Source organism: Morone saxatilis, unplaced genomic scaffold, assembly GCF_004916995.1.
Source record: "Morone saxatilis isolate NCDOM2014 unplaced genomic scaffold, NCSU_SB_2.0 Contig24, whole genome shotgun sequence".
Taxonomy (NCBI): domain Eukaryota; kingdom Metazoa; phylum Chordata; class Actinopteri; family Moronidae; genus Morone; species Morone saxatilis.
This window is the reverse complement of record NW_023339807.1, coordinates 25,429,609-25,441,408: the sequence shown is the minus strand read 5'-3', so window position 1 is coordinate 25,441,408 and position 11,800 is coordinate 25,429,609. Positions and strand designations below refer to the sequence as shown.

At 40.7% G+C, this 11,800-nt stretch overlaps 1 protein-coding gene across 1 annotated transcript in view; it reads left to right on the top strand.

The window, feature by feature from the left end:
* Positions 1–891: 891 nt before the first annotated feature.
* The window catches only part of capn7 (calpain 7), a 17,084-nt gene continuing 6,175 nt past the window's right edge, over positions 892–11,800 (top strand). The window contains exons 1-16 of the mRNA XM_035673115.1: positions 892–1,276; positions 1,779–1,887; positions 4,287–4,444; positions 4,567–4,634; positions 5,132–5,371; positions 5,973–6,059; positions 6,874–7,000; positions 7,462–7,547; positions 8,191–8,284; positions 8,752–8,898; positions 9,133–9,239; positions 9,355–9,475; positions 10,330–10,474; positions 11,088–11,187; positions 11,351–11,486; positions 11,618–11,693. Of these exons, the coding sequence (XP_035529008.1) occupies positions 1,175–1,276; positions 1,779–1,887; positions 4,287–4,444; positions 4,567–4,634; positions 5,132–5,371; positions 5,973–6,059; positions 6,874–7,000; positions 7,462–7,547; positions 8,191–8,284; positions 8,752–8,898; positions 9,133–9,239; positions 9,355–9,475; positions 10,330–10,474; positions 11,088–11,187; positions 11,351–11,486; positions 11,618–11,693 (1,903 nt within the window). The 5' untranslated portion in view covers positions 892–1,174. The remainder of the gene's footprint in view (positions 1,277–1,778; positions 1,888–4,286; positions 4,445–4,566; positions 4,635–5,131; positions 5,372–5,972; positions 6,060–6,873; positions 7,001–7,461; positions 7,548–8,190; positions 8,285–8,751; positions 8,899–9,132; positions 9,240–9,354; positions 9,476–10,329; positions 10,475–11,087; positions 11,188–11,350; positions 11,487–11,617; positions 11,694–11,800) is intronic.

The following is an 11,800-nucleotide window of genomic DNA, read 5'->3' as shown; positions in this document are numbered from 1 at the left end:
AGTGATCCCAGAGCTGTTAAGCATTTGTGTTCTGATGTAAAGAATATTATTATGTAGAGGAGACAGTTAAGTGTTATTGAATCCAATTCCTGTTTCAGTCCATTATATTAAATAAAAATACTGTCACACATTCTTGTTATTGTCTGTTTTTTCATCAAGTGTTAAAGAATAACATTATTCAGGATGTTGTAACATGTTTGAACCTGAACAGGATGAGACAGAGGCAGATCTGGTAGCAGTAGCAGCTGCACTGGCCTCATCTGACCGCAGATTAGATAAACTAATGGATGTGTGAGAATAAACCTTTATCTGTAATCATTGCGGTAGGAACTGATAGTCTGTACTTGTTTTAATACAGCAATTATCTTGGGACCACACTGCTGGTATTGTCATCTCATAGGAAAACCACTTCAAATACTAGAAAGCGCAATATTTCTATTCTTTTTTATATCATCTTTGTTGTTCACAACCAAACAACAAATGAAGATCTGAAACGTGCTCTCTCATCAACTGTATGCACGCATTTGCAGGCACCTCTAACTTTTGCCCTTATTTTGTGGCAAAAATAAATAAATACAAAAAATACATGTCTTTGATTTTTTTTTAAACCTAAATTACAACAGTTAGAAATGTTTTTGTCTTAAAGTTAGGCTGTGTAATAATTTCCTATAAATTGTTAGGTTATTATGACCTGAACTAATATGTCTTACAGAAATTATTGTATATACCGTCTTATAACATTATACCATTATATCTTATAACAAAACTATAGCACGTTATGGCTTGTTAAAGTTAGACCGCTCATAACGACCGAACTGACAGCGGCGCCCTTGTTTTCCTACTGCACCTGAATGCAACACATATTATCGTCCTCTACTGCGACTGCGCGGACCGAGTCTGGCGGAAAGCACACGGTTGTTTTGGTGTCCGCTCGCCCAGAAGCGTCTCCTGTCAGACTTTAAACGTTAAAGGACAGTCTCCCGGAGCACCTCCAACCCGAACTATGCTGTGTCCCAGCCCATGAGACCGACGGTGTTCCGACTGAAAGACACACATTTTGTTAATTTGTCCATTTACCGGTTGTTAGCCGTTAGCTTCGCGGGCTAAAATCTGCCAACAAGTTGGGATCAACAACAACAACAACAACAACAACAACAACAACAACATCATCATCATGGACTGCACGGCGCTGGAGCTCGATGCTGTTAAATTTGCCCAAACAGCCGTCAGCTATGACCAGAAGGGCAAATACAACGAGGCCGTGTTTTATTATAAGGTAGGAAACATTCACTTTCACTTCCATAAAGCAGCCTGTCAGTGTGGACGAAACAGGCACAAAACATCTCATTTATAACGAATACATTCACTTTAACACATTAGTTAGACATTCATCTTCAAAGTCACAGTCAAAGTCAGCTTTACTGTCAGTTACTTCACATATAAAGTAACTCTGCCACCAGGAATGAAACAGAGAAAGTGCACAGGTAAAAGATAAAAGACAATAAAAATATACAATAATGTAGAAGATACAATATGCAATACTTATGGTACAGTTGGTAATGGCAGCAAAGAAATGATTTAACCTTCTGTAAGATATATTTGAACATTAACAGTGCAAAAGAACATTCAGGGAAAACAGTAAACAGCAGCCGATAACAAGCAATAGACAGTTTGTTTGTTTGTTTTTGGGTGAAGGGGGGATGAAGAGACTGTGCAGGGTTGTATGGAGCACCAGTGATCTTCTGTTTAACATCGTCTGCTGGTGTTTGTGCTTACAGGAGGCAGCTCAGGCCCTGATATACGCTGGCATGGCAGGGTCCAAACTGGAGGGGATCCAGGACAAAGTGAATGAGTACTTGGATCGGGTCCAAGCCCTCCACAATGCCGGTAAGCTCACCTGATGAGAGACGCAGGTGCAAATGGATGATAGATTCAGGTGATATTGACATGATATCACGGTTTTCTTTCTTCACTTTCAGTTCATTTCTTTCGAGTCCTGTGAAATGAATCTGGCCCCTTTTAAATTAGACTGTTAAAAGACAAACACTACATGCTACTGGAAAACAAAAAGTTAACACCGATAACCATGAAAAAATACATTTCTATCTTTATTGTATGTACAGCGTTTGGCAGCTTCTATGTTAAATGAGCCACTGTTCACCTGAAGTTAGTATCCAATAGTATCTCAGTTAAATCTGAAACAGTTCTTGTGATTAGTAATAAGTAATGAATTGTTCAGGGCTGTTACTCAACTCATACGTTCTCATTTGCTGTCTGACTGCTTTTCTCCGTGACTCTGCTCGCACTATGGGTGTGACCACAGTGTCTCTGTTTAGCTGCAGTCAGTGGATGACGTTTAGCACCGTCTGAAGCTGTTTTCTGTGAAAGGAAAAGAGAACTTTTCTGAAACTGTAGTTGATTGTTTTTGATTCTCATAACATACAGTGAATACAGTTTTTCACATTACTTTTTGTAACCCTACCAGGAATAACTCCATTGTGAACCTGACTTTTAAAACCAAAGGAGTCTCCCCTCATTGATATGAATGTAGTGAGTCAGCACTGGAAATTAAAGATGTCCTGTTGTCCAATAAAAATAAAACCTGGGACACAAAGGTACAGTGTCTGGGAGAATTCCTGGACAGTAGAGAACGATTATAAATGAAATCATTATCTTTATGCGTCACATAATATAATTTAACTATTAGTTATCCAATCCAATCCAACTTTATTTGTTAAGCACTTTAAAACAACCAAAGTTGACCAAAGTGCTGTACAGATGGGAGAAGTAAATAAAGGAGGGCACAATCAGCCCTCACATGATGGCGGCGAGAGCAACTGACATTAATTAAAAATGACAGACAAGTCGTAACATGAAAAGACATAAAACATGAGTAAAAATAATAGCCACGCAATAAAAAGCAATCAAAGTAAGAAATTAAATAAAGTCGACATCTCGAGGTGTCAAAAGCCACGGAGAAGAGATGGGTTTTAAGAAGGGATTTAAAAACAGACAGAGAAGAAGAGGCCTGTTTAACGTGCAGAGGCAGATCATTCCATAATTTAGGAGCAGATATTATTAATATATTAATATTACTATTACTACACTACATCACACACACACGCTGATACACACAAAATCAAATTTGGTCAGTGTTACAGCCCTTTGTCAGACCCTCGTAGTGACTTTATTTTCTAAAAAGAGACAAATCTAGTGACTTATTCAGACCATCAGGGAGAAGGAGAGAAATATATTCAATCATACTGTAATTCATTCACATGCATTCTGCTCAGAGTCACTGCAGCGTCAGGGTCTCTACCTCTCCTCTTGTGCCGCGTGCAGGCTGTCAGTAGGTGTGGAGCACATTCGACCTTCTCTCTCACGCTTTCTGTTCGTTTAGCTTATTCTTAAATACTTGTTTTGTGCTTGTAAATATTTGAACAGTTTGTTCGATCTTCTCCCTCCCTTTGTAAATAATAAAAGTTTGAGTTTGTGATTATTTGGCTAAATGATAATAAATGTACATTTCCCTTGCCGTATACCAATCAGAAACAGGTTTGCATTTACACTGCAGTTTGCAGTGATGCATTTATTGACCGAACCAATGATTAAACGTATAATGAAAACAGAGTGAGTCAGTGACGTTACTGAATCCTATATTTATGAAACTTTATTCATTATGTCCAATTTGGAACAATGGTTGTTAAGTCTGGGACAGGTGAAAGTAGAATTCGGGAGAGTTGTGGGACGCAAAATATCAGAAACAACCTCTCAGTGTAACTCAATTAAATTCAGCAGCAGCACAAACTGCAGCCTCCTAAATGACCATACAGCTTCATCATCACTTAAACAGTTCCATTAGGCTTCCGTCAGTTCTGCCTTGATGGACCTAAAAAACTGGCCACTGAGTGCCACTTAAATATTGTTCAAAAGATTAAATTCAACCGTACCGTATGAATCGTGTCTGTGGCATTTTGGGTGAGGCAGACGAAAGACTGAACAGCATCAAACATCCTTTTTAAACCCAAGCAGCCATGATCGACTGAATTAGTTCCAGAAGCCAAACATGGATATAAAAAAACCTCTGTGGAAAAGATGCAACAAGCTACCCAAAATGAAAAGGGTCTTCCAGTTTCTTCATCAGAGTTATAACAACACTAACTGATGAGGAGTATTAGAAATCAGAAGGCTGAACGTCTGATTCTTAATTTGGGGACATGTTGACGTTTGCCACCCTCTGTCAGCACAGTGTCTCTTGTGTGTCCTAACCATTGCTTTGACTCCAGGCCAGGCACAGAAGATTGACCCGCTGAAGTCCCGGGAGCAGGTGGACCTGGAGCGTGCCCACTTCCTGGTCACCCAGGCCTTCGAAGAGGACGAGAAGGGGAATGACGATGAAGCCATTGAACTATATACTCAAGCTGTGGAGCTCTGCATTAACACGGTAGGTCTCTCACTCTCACTCTCTCAGAGACAGTGACTTTCACCTGATCTTCCCTCACAGATCTTCCCTCTCATTATTCCTGCTTGCTTCCACATTTGTCTCTGCTTCTGTGTTTGCGACAGTCTAACGAGACGTCGGACCAGGCGCTGCAGACCAAGCTGAAGCAGCTAGCACGTCAGGCTTTAGAAAGGTAAATGTTCCTGAACGTTAATGCTTGTTGTAGTCATGAATGTCCACCAGACAAGGCTGTGCCGTGACTGCATCACGTCTCCAAAACAGTTCCAATGTTAACTGGAAGCGTTTCAGAATTGGCGTGTCTTCAGTCGCCCTGTTCTTGAGCCAGATTTTGTGTTCTTTTGTTCATTTTTCTGTCATTTTGGCCTTCAGTTGCTCTTTTGTAGAAGGCTTCAAATGCAAATTTTACATTCTAAGGGATACATTTTCAGAGAAAGATAGCTAAAATAACTAATCAACACCCACTGGTTTATTTGTTAGTAAATTAGCAAGAACCACATTGCTTTTGTTTTCATTATAGGTCAATAGATGAATTTTGTCTTTTGTAAACTTCCACCCTTAACAAACTAAAACATTGTATTCAATATAAAAGATTATAAAGAGTATAGATTTGCTACATGACTGTCCAGATTTATTATTTCCTGAATGAACAGTCTCCACTATATCTTTCAGGGCGGAGGGTCTGAAAGAGTCCCAGGCCAAATCAACTCCAGCTCAGTCTCAGGACAGGACGGGGCCTTCTGGAAACAAACCCAGCAATGCAGGCAACTCTGGGGGACCGGTCCGCCAGTATTTCCCCCTCGGCCCAGACTTCAGCCTCCACGACCGACCACAACCCCAGCCGGTCCGGGCGGTCCAGTCCAGCGAGCCCCAGGGTCAGCGCTACACGTCTGAGGAGATCGAGGTGCTCAGGTGAGCCACGGGAAACTCTTTAGTACTGCTTTCCAATCTGGAAAAGGTCCTGGGGGAAAAAAAAAAATTACCCAAAGGTGTGAGAAATCAATTCCTGTAAATGTTTTAAATCTGCAGTGGAACTGAGATTGCTATGTGAACACTCACAGCCACCAGTACAATTTAGTTTGATCCCCGTGAATATGTGACTGTCAAAGGCTTTTAAATGTGGCCCTGAACGCAAATGATTCAGACTTAATGTTTTTTTAACCTAACTTTCTTTTCTTTAGAGAAAGAAAGGTTTATGTTGGACTAAAAATGTAGTTTTTCCCATCTTATGGAATATTCCACTGGTGTCTGTGGCACAGACTGACCTGTTTCCACCAAAATTAAAAAAGTAGTAGGTCATGTTTGAAAAGAATGTGAACTCTAAACAATCTTGTTAAAAAGGTAAAAGTGCAAAAGAAAAGAAGAAAATGATTTACTTTGGCGCCATCTGGTGGTGGTGTGATGGCCACTACACCCCAACAGAAAATAAAACATTCATCACACTAACTTTCTTTCTTTCACATCAACTCTTAGCTGCTTCTGTTGCACTAATCTTGTCCTTTTTAATTGTCAGGAGTACATCTACAATCAACGGCATAGCCTATGTGCCCTTCATGAGTGTGGACCTGAGGGAGAGATTCGCCTTCCCTGTCCCTTTCTCGTAAGTTTACTTTCCCTCATTTTATTTTTAAGGTCACACAGGCCAGTTAAAGATCAGCCTCACGTTTTGGATTTCACTGAGTTGTTCACTTTAGCAATCTGAATCTGTGTTAGCACTGTTTATTGTAACAAAGCTTCAAGTGAGAAGGATTCTGTAGTTCTGCTACCATATCTGTCATATCTCAGTTGAGGTTTAAGTCACTGACACAAAAAATGGAAAACTCAAAAAGGAAAAAAAGACCTGGGATGGCAACTTTTCCCACGTGGAAAGAGGTTTGTAAAGGTAAATTTGTTTTTAGTAATGTGATATCTATATATTTTGGGCCTTTTTAGCATTCCTAAAACTCACACCAGAAGTAAAGCATCAGTGGTTCTAATAAAGCCCCACACTCCTTTATAGCCATCACAGTCCTCTGAACCATTTGAACACAGCTCCTGAGGTACTGAAGGCTCTGTAGCCGGACAAAACCGTCTTTACTAAGCTTACTAATATCAGAAGTACAATGGACAAAACTATTTTTGGCATTGTTTGTATTGAGCTGTTTATTTTATTTCCTCCTCCACCTTACACAGCTTTATGTGCTTGTGGTGCAACTGGGGGCCTCAATCAGTCATTTTAGATTCAGTTCACATGCTCATCTGTTTTATGAGTCCAAAGTTGCCTAAAATGCATCAGAAGTGCTTTAGGAATGCTGGCTTTGAAGTCTGGATGTAGTTTGAGTGGCTTTGCCAAGTCTGAGGTTATTGGCAAACTGAATACTTAATGTCAGCACAGAACATTAACCACCTGCAGCTTTGTTTGTTTTGTTCACCAGGGACAAAACAGGCAAACTGGCACTGTCGCCCAAACAGAAAGCCATCTTCTCCCGCTGGGTCCGACCGGACGAGATCTGCAATAACCCCACCATGATCATGTCTGTGTCCAGTTTCAGCATCAAACAGGTGAGGTTAGCAGCTGGAGTCAGTGGATCTGATCTTCTCAACCCTTTTTTAGTTTTTATGATTGGGTTATTTCATAATTATGGTTTCTAATTCTCATATTCTCTGCATTACGCCCCCTCTACCTCCTCATGAGTGCATAGCTGTGCTGCATCTTTCTGTTGCTGATATTTTATGTTCTGTATTCACTGGTTGTAAGAACTTGTTTGAATTTAGCCAGTAGAGGGCAGCATTATCTCAGATAAGGATCTTTATGTTCCAGAAAATAACCTTTGTTACGGATACTGTATAAACATTCAGCCCTCCAAACACAGTTAAATATGTTTATCTGTCATTGTTTTTGTGTAGATGTACGTGTTAATATGTAGGGATACGTTCACAGCATAATGTCATAATGGCAGCTTTATTACTGGTGTACACATATTAAACAGTAATGAATGTGATCCTTCTCTGCTTTTGTCCAGACGGTGGTGTCTGACTGTTCGTTTGTGGCGTCGCTAGCCATCAGTGCGGCCTACGAGAGGCGCTACAACAAGAAACTCATTACCAGGTACTGAGTTTTAACTGGTACCGGTTGCAGGATGAAACATTTAAACTTCACCCATTTCAGATCAAATAAACTAAAATAATCTCTTTTCAATATTCCATATGTTGTTGGAAAAAATATATTGCTGTCACATATTGTCATAAACATTTACAACGTGACAAAACAAAAGTTATTCTTGGCATCAGTTCAGATCATGAAGACAACCAGAGTAGAACTGATCACTTATACAGTACGTTTACAAAAAGTCCTTCATTATAATCATTACATTTGGGACTTTTATTACATATTCAACTAGAAAGGCACTCGGAGAGTGCAGAGCTCCGCCAAGGCCAGTCTTCTATGATATGCAAATCTGGACACCATTCACTTTAGTTATGATGGGTTTGGATGCGAGACGAATTTAGTAAATTACGTCATAGGAAAGTGAAAAATAATTATTGTGTCCGCCCCGTGATTTGGATCTACTCAAAAGTTTTTGAAAATAACGGGGAACTGGCACAGCTCGCTTGATTGGTTTTAATAAGGCACGTACTACTGTATCCCTCCTCCATAATCCACCATGAGGCCAATATTGTCTGCCAGTGCCAAGATTAAAAAACTAAGATTCAACCATGACCGTGTGTTTGTGTGTGTGTGTGTGTTACAGCGTCATCTTCCCTCAGAACAGACGAGGGGAACCAGAGTATAACCCCTGTGGGAAGTACATGGTCAAGCTTCACATCAACGGAGTTCCCAGGAAGGTAAAAGACAAATCACCAGCCGCAGTACGAGACACATAACCTACAGAAGAATATATAGCACCTTTATGAATGCACATTCTGCACATTTAGAGACATTCCTGTTTATGAATGGAAAGAGTAACAGAGAAAAATGATCTCTGTTGCCGTCAACATAGTTCTTCAAGAAGTGAAGGTGAACATGAAGAAGATGAATCAAACAGTGAGAATGAGCTTATTTCACATTTCTCAGTCTGCAAATGTGATCTGTGTGTTGTCATTTAGCTTCAAATGTTTTTTACTTTTAGTTCAAAACGGTTTTCCCTGATTGATTATGGGATTTACTAATAAAAATCTATCTGAATATGCACACATTCATATCCACACATACTGTGTTCACAGACAAACTAATCATGATCTTTTTATCGTCAGTCAAACTCTCTAAACAAAACTAAACTGCAATCTCCTGTCTGTTTCTCTCGCCGCTGCAGGTGATTATAGACGACTACCTGCCGGTGGATCGTAACGGAGAGCTGCTGTGCTCCTACTCCAGCAACAGGAACGAGCTCTGGGTCTCTCTCATAGAGAAGGCCTACATGAAGGTGATGGGAGGCTACGACTTCCCTGGCTCCAACTCGGTGAGGAAACTACTATTAGTACACTATTTTCAACACTTTAAATTAGACAGGCTTAACAAGTCCAGACATTTATAATAAGACACACCTGATCACTTCCAGGTCTTAAAAGCTTTGGAATTTGCACACAATCTATATTTTGTCCAGCCTCTCTCAGCAGACATCGTACTGAATACACACCAAAGTCGGATGTTTGCAGAGAAATGATGTTGTGGCAATATTTGTTCTGCGTTACAGAACATCGATCTGCACGCCCTCACCGGCTGGATCCCCGAACGCATCGCCATGCACTCAGACAATCAGTCATTCAGCAAGGACGACACTTTCCGAATGCTCTTCCAGAGGTGAGCAACACACAAACATACACAGCAAAGTTATTTTGTAGTTTGAAACAAGCACTGTTTTTATTTTCCCTCCGTGTCTGCTTCTCTCTTTCTCTCTCTCTCTCTTTGTTGCCAGGTTTCACAGGGGTGATGTCCTCATCACCACGGCAACAGGGGTGATGACAGAAGAAGAAGGGGAGAAATGGGGTTTAGTGCCAACACACGCCTACGCTGTGCTTGACATCAGGGATTACAAGGTTAGCGTAATTAAACTGGCATTAGCATGTCATCATAAGAATAATGAAAATGTTGATACGAAGCCAAAGTCTGGAACATTGTGGGAGTTCTTGGTAAATTCAGTTGAATTCAATTGAAATGTAATGTTATGAAGTCAACACTACTCATGTATATTTAAACTACAGATGGAGTACACTGTTAATACACTTAAGTTAAATAAAAACATAAAAACATTTGGATGTTGAAGACACCTAGCTAAAGAAATCAGAAACTGCACTGCAATGAATGCAGTACAACCAGTTTGATACTTTTCATGTGGTATTATCAGAATGGCAAATGCGGTGCTGCCTTCCACCGAAATGAAAGCTGTTTTAAAGATGTTGAATTCACAGCCCGATTTAGAGCTCTTCAAAGGTCCACCCAAAAACAGTACGGGTTCGAGTCCACAAAACAAAACTGCAAGGCTCCTTCTAAAGGAGTCGTGTTTGCCATCCGTTACCGTGGCAGCAAGTGGACTTTTAAGCTGAAATAATGAGTGAATTAGCCATGCTGTTGCAATCAGCAAGAGAGGAATGACAGAAAACCGCTTTATTTGACCAACTTTCTTTGCGAGGAGAATGGATTATACATACACGGCCAGGCATGAGGGAGAACTTTTAAATTAACGTCAACTTGTAAATAAGCTCTTATTGGTGTAGTTGTGTCTGTGTCTCTGGGACAGATTCAGGAGATTTCTCAGTTCTGCATGGGTCCGGGTCCACACTTTCAAATAATAGACTGGTCCAGGCTTGGTTCTGGGTCATTACATTTCCTGCCCTTCCATCTGCTGTATCAGTGGTAACTGACACCATGTCTGTGCTGTGTGTTGTTGTAGGGAATGCGTTTCCTGCAGCTGAAGAATCCGTGGAGTCACCTGCGGTGGAAGGGCCGCTACAGCGAGCGCGACGAGAAGAACTGGACACCAGAACTCCTCAAATACCTCAACTTTGAACCCAAGACAGCACAGAAGTTTGACAACGGTATTGCCTTTGTTTTTCTTGAATACAAAATAAAGACAGAAATATTTCTGTCTGAAGTTATTATAGTGACAATTCTCGGAAATGTTCCATTATCAAGTCATCGAAACACATTGATTAAAATGACCAAATACCCTGGAAATAATCTAAATTTAAAATAATAATTTTAATAGCATTTTAGCCCCTCACTCAGATCACTTACGTAAGGAGTAAAATGTGTCAATACTACGCCTACCGGTTTGTGAATTTGTTAAAAGTGATGATTCTGGGCCTCTAAACCAGTACCGTGAAGACTAAAAACTGCACGCTACAATGACTTCTGCAGCTCAGCTTTTATGTCACACTGCAGTGAAAGGATGATATGCAAAAAAAGATATGCCCAAGCCTAGTGGAATATCAATCAAATCATTAAAAAACATTACAAATTCTGGGAAATGTGTCTTATTTATATTCAGTTTCAGTTCCTACTATAGTGTAGCATTACTGTGATGGATGGGTTGCATGTGGAAAAGTAATTACCCACTACCGTAGAGTCCAATTCCCAGCAGCGGTGCTTCTGATGTGGCCAAGTGCTCCATCAAATAATACATGTATTTTCCTCTGTGTTTCTCTCCAGGAGTTTTCTGGATCGCATGGGAGGACCTTTGTCAGTACTATGATGTCATCTACCTGAGCTGGAACCCCGCCCTGTTCAAAGACTCCTCCTGTATTCACAGGTGGGTGTGTTTGTTTGCCAGGTTTTGTTAACATTGAGGTGAAAATGTGTGTTGAATGTAAATAAAGAGTTGGCAAAATAATACTATTTAATAGTATTTTACTATTTTATATATAGAGTATATAAAGTAAAGTGTTGTTCTCTGGTTTGCTTATCGGCTGCAGTAGCTGGGATGGGAAGCAGGGTCCGGTGAAGGACGTCTACAGTCTGGCCAACAATCCCCAGTACAAGCTGGAGGTCCAGTGTCCAGCAGGGGGAGCTGCTGTGTGGGTGCTGCTCACCAGACACATCACTGACAAGGTGACACGCAGCAGGGAGATAATGATAAAGCCATATCATGATGTATTTGTATTTTGTTCACACCGCAGTGCCCGTGCCATATTGTGAGGCTTTACCTTTGTCTAATGACTGTGATCTGTTTGTTTGTTCAGGATGATTTTGCACAAAACAGAGAGTTTATCACCCTTGTTGTTTACAAGACGGATGGGAAGAAGGTTTACTACCCAGGTAAGGTTTGAGAAGGCGTTTTCTTTCTGTGGCACTGAGCTGTGAGGTCTGTACTGTAGATTAGGGGCAGCAGGAGTTTGAAGGCAACACGTTGCCCCCCCCCCCCC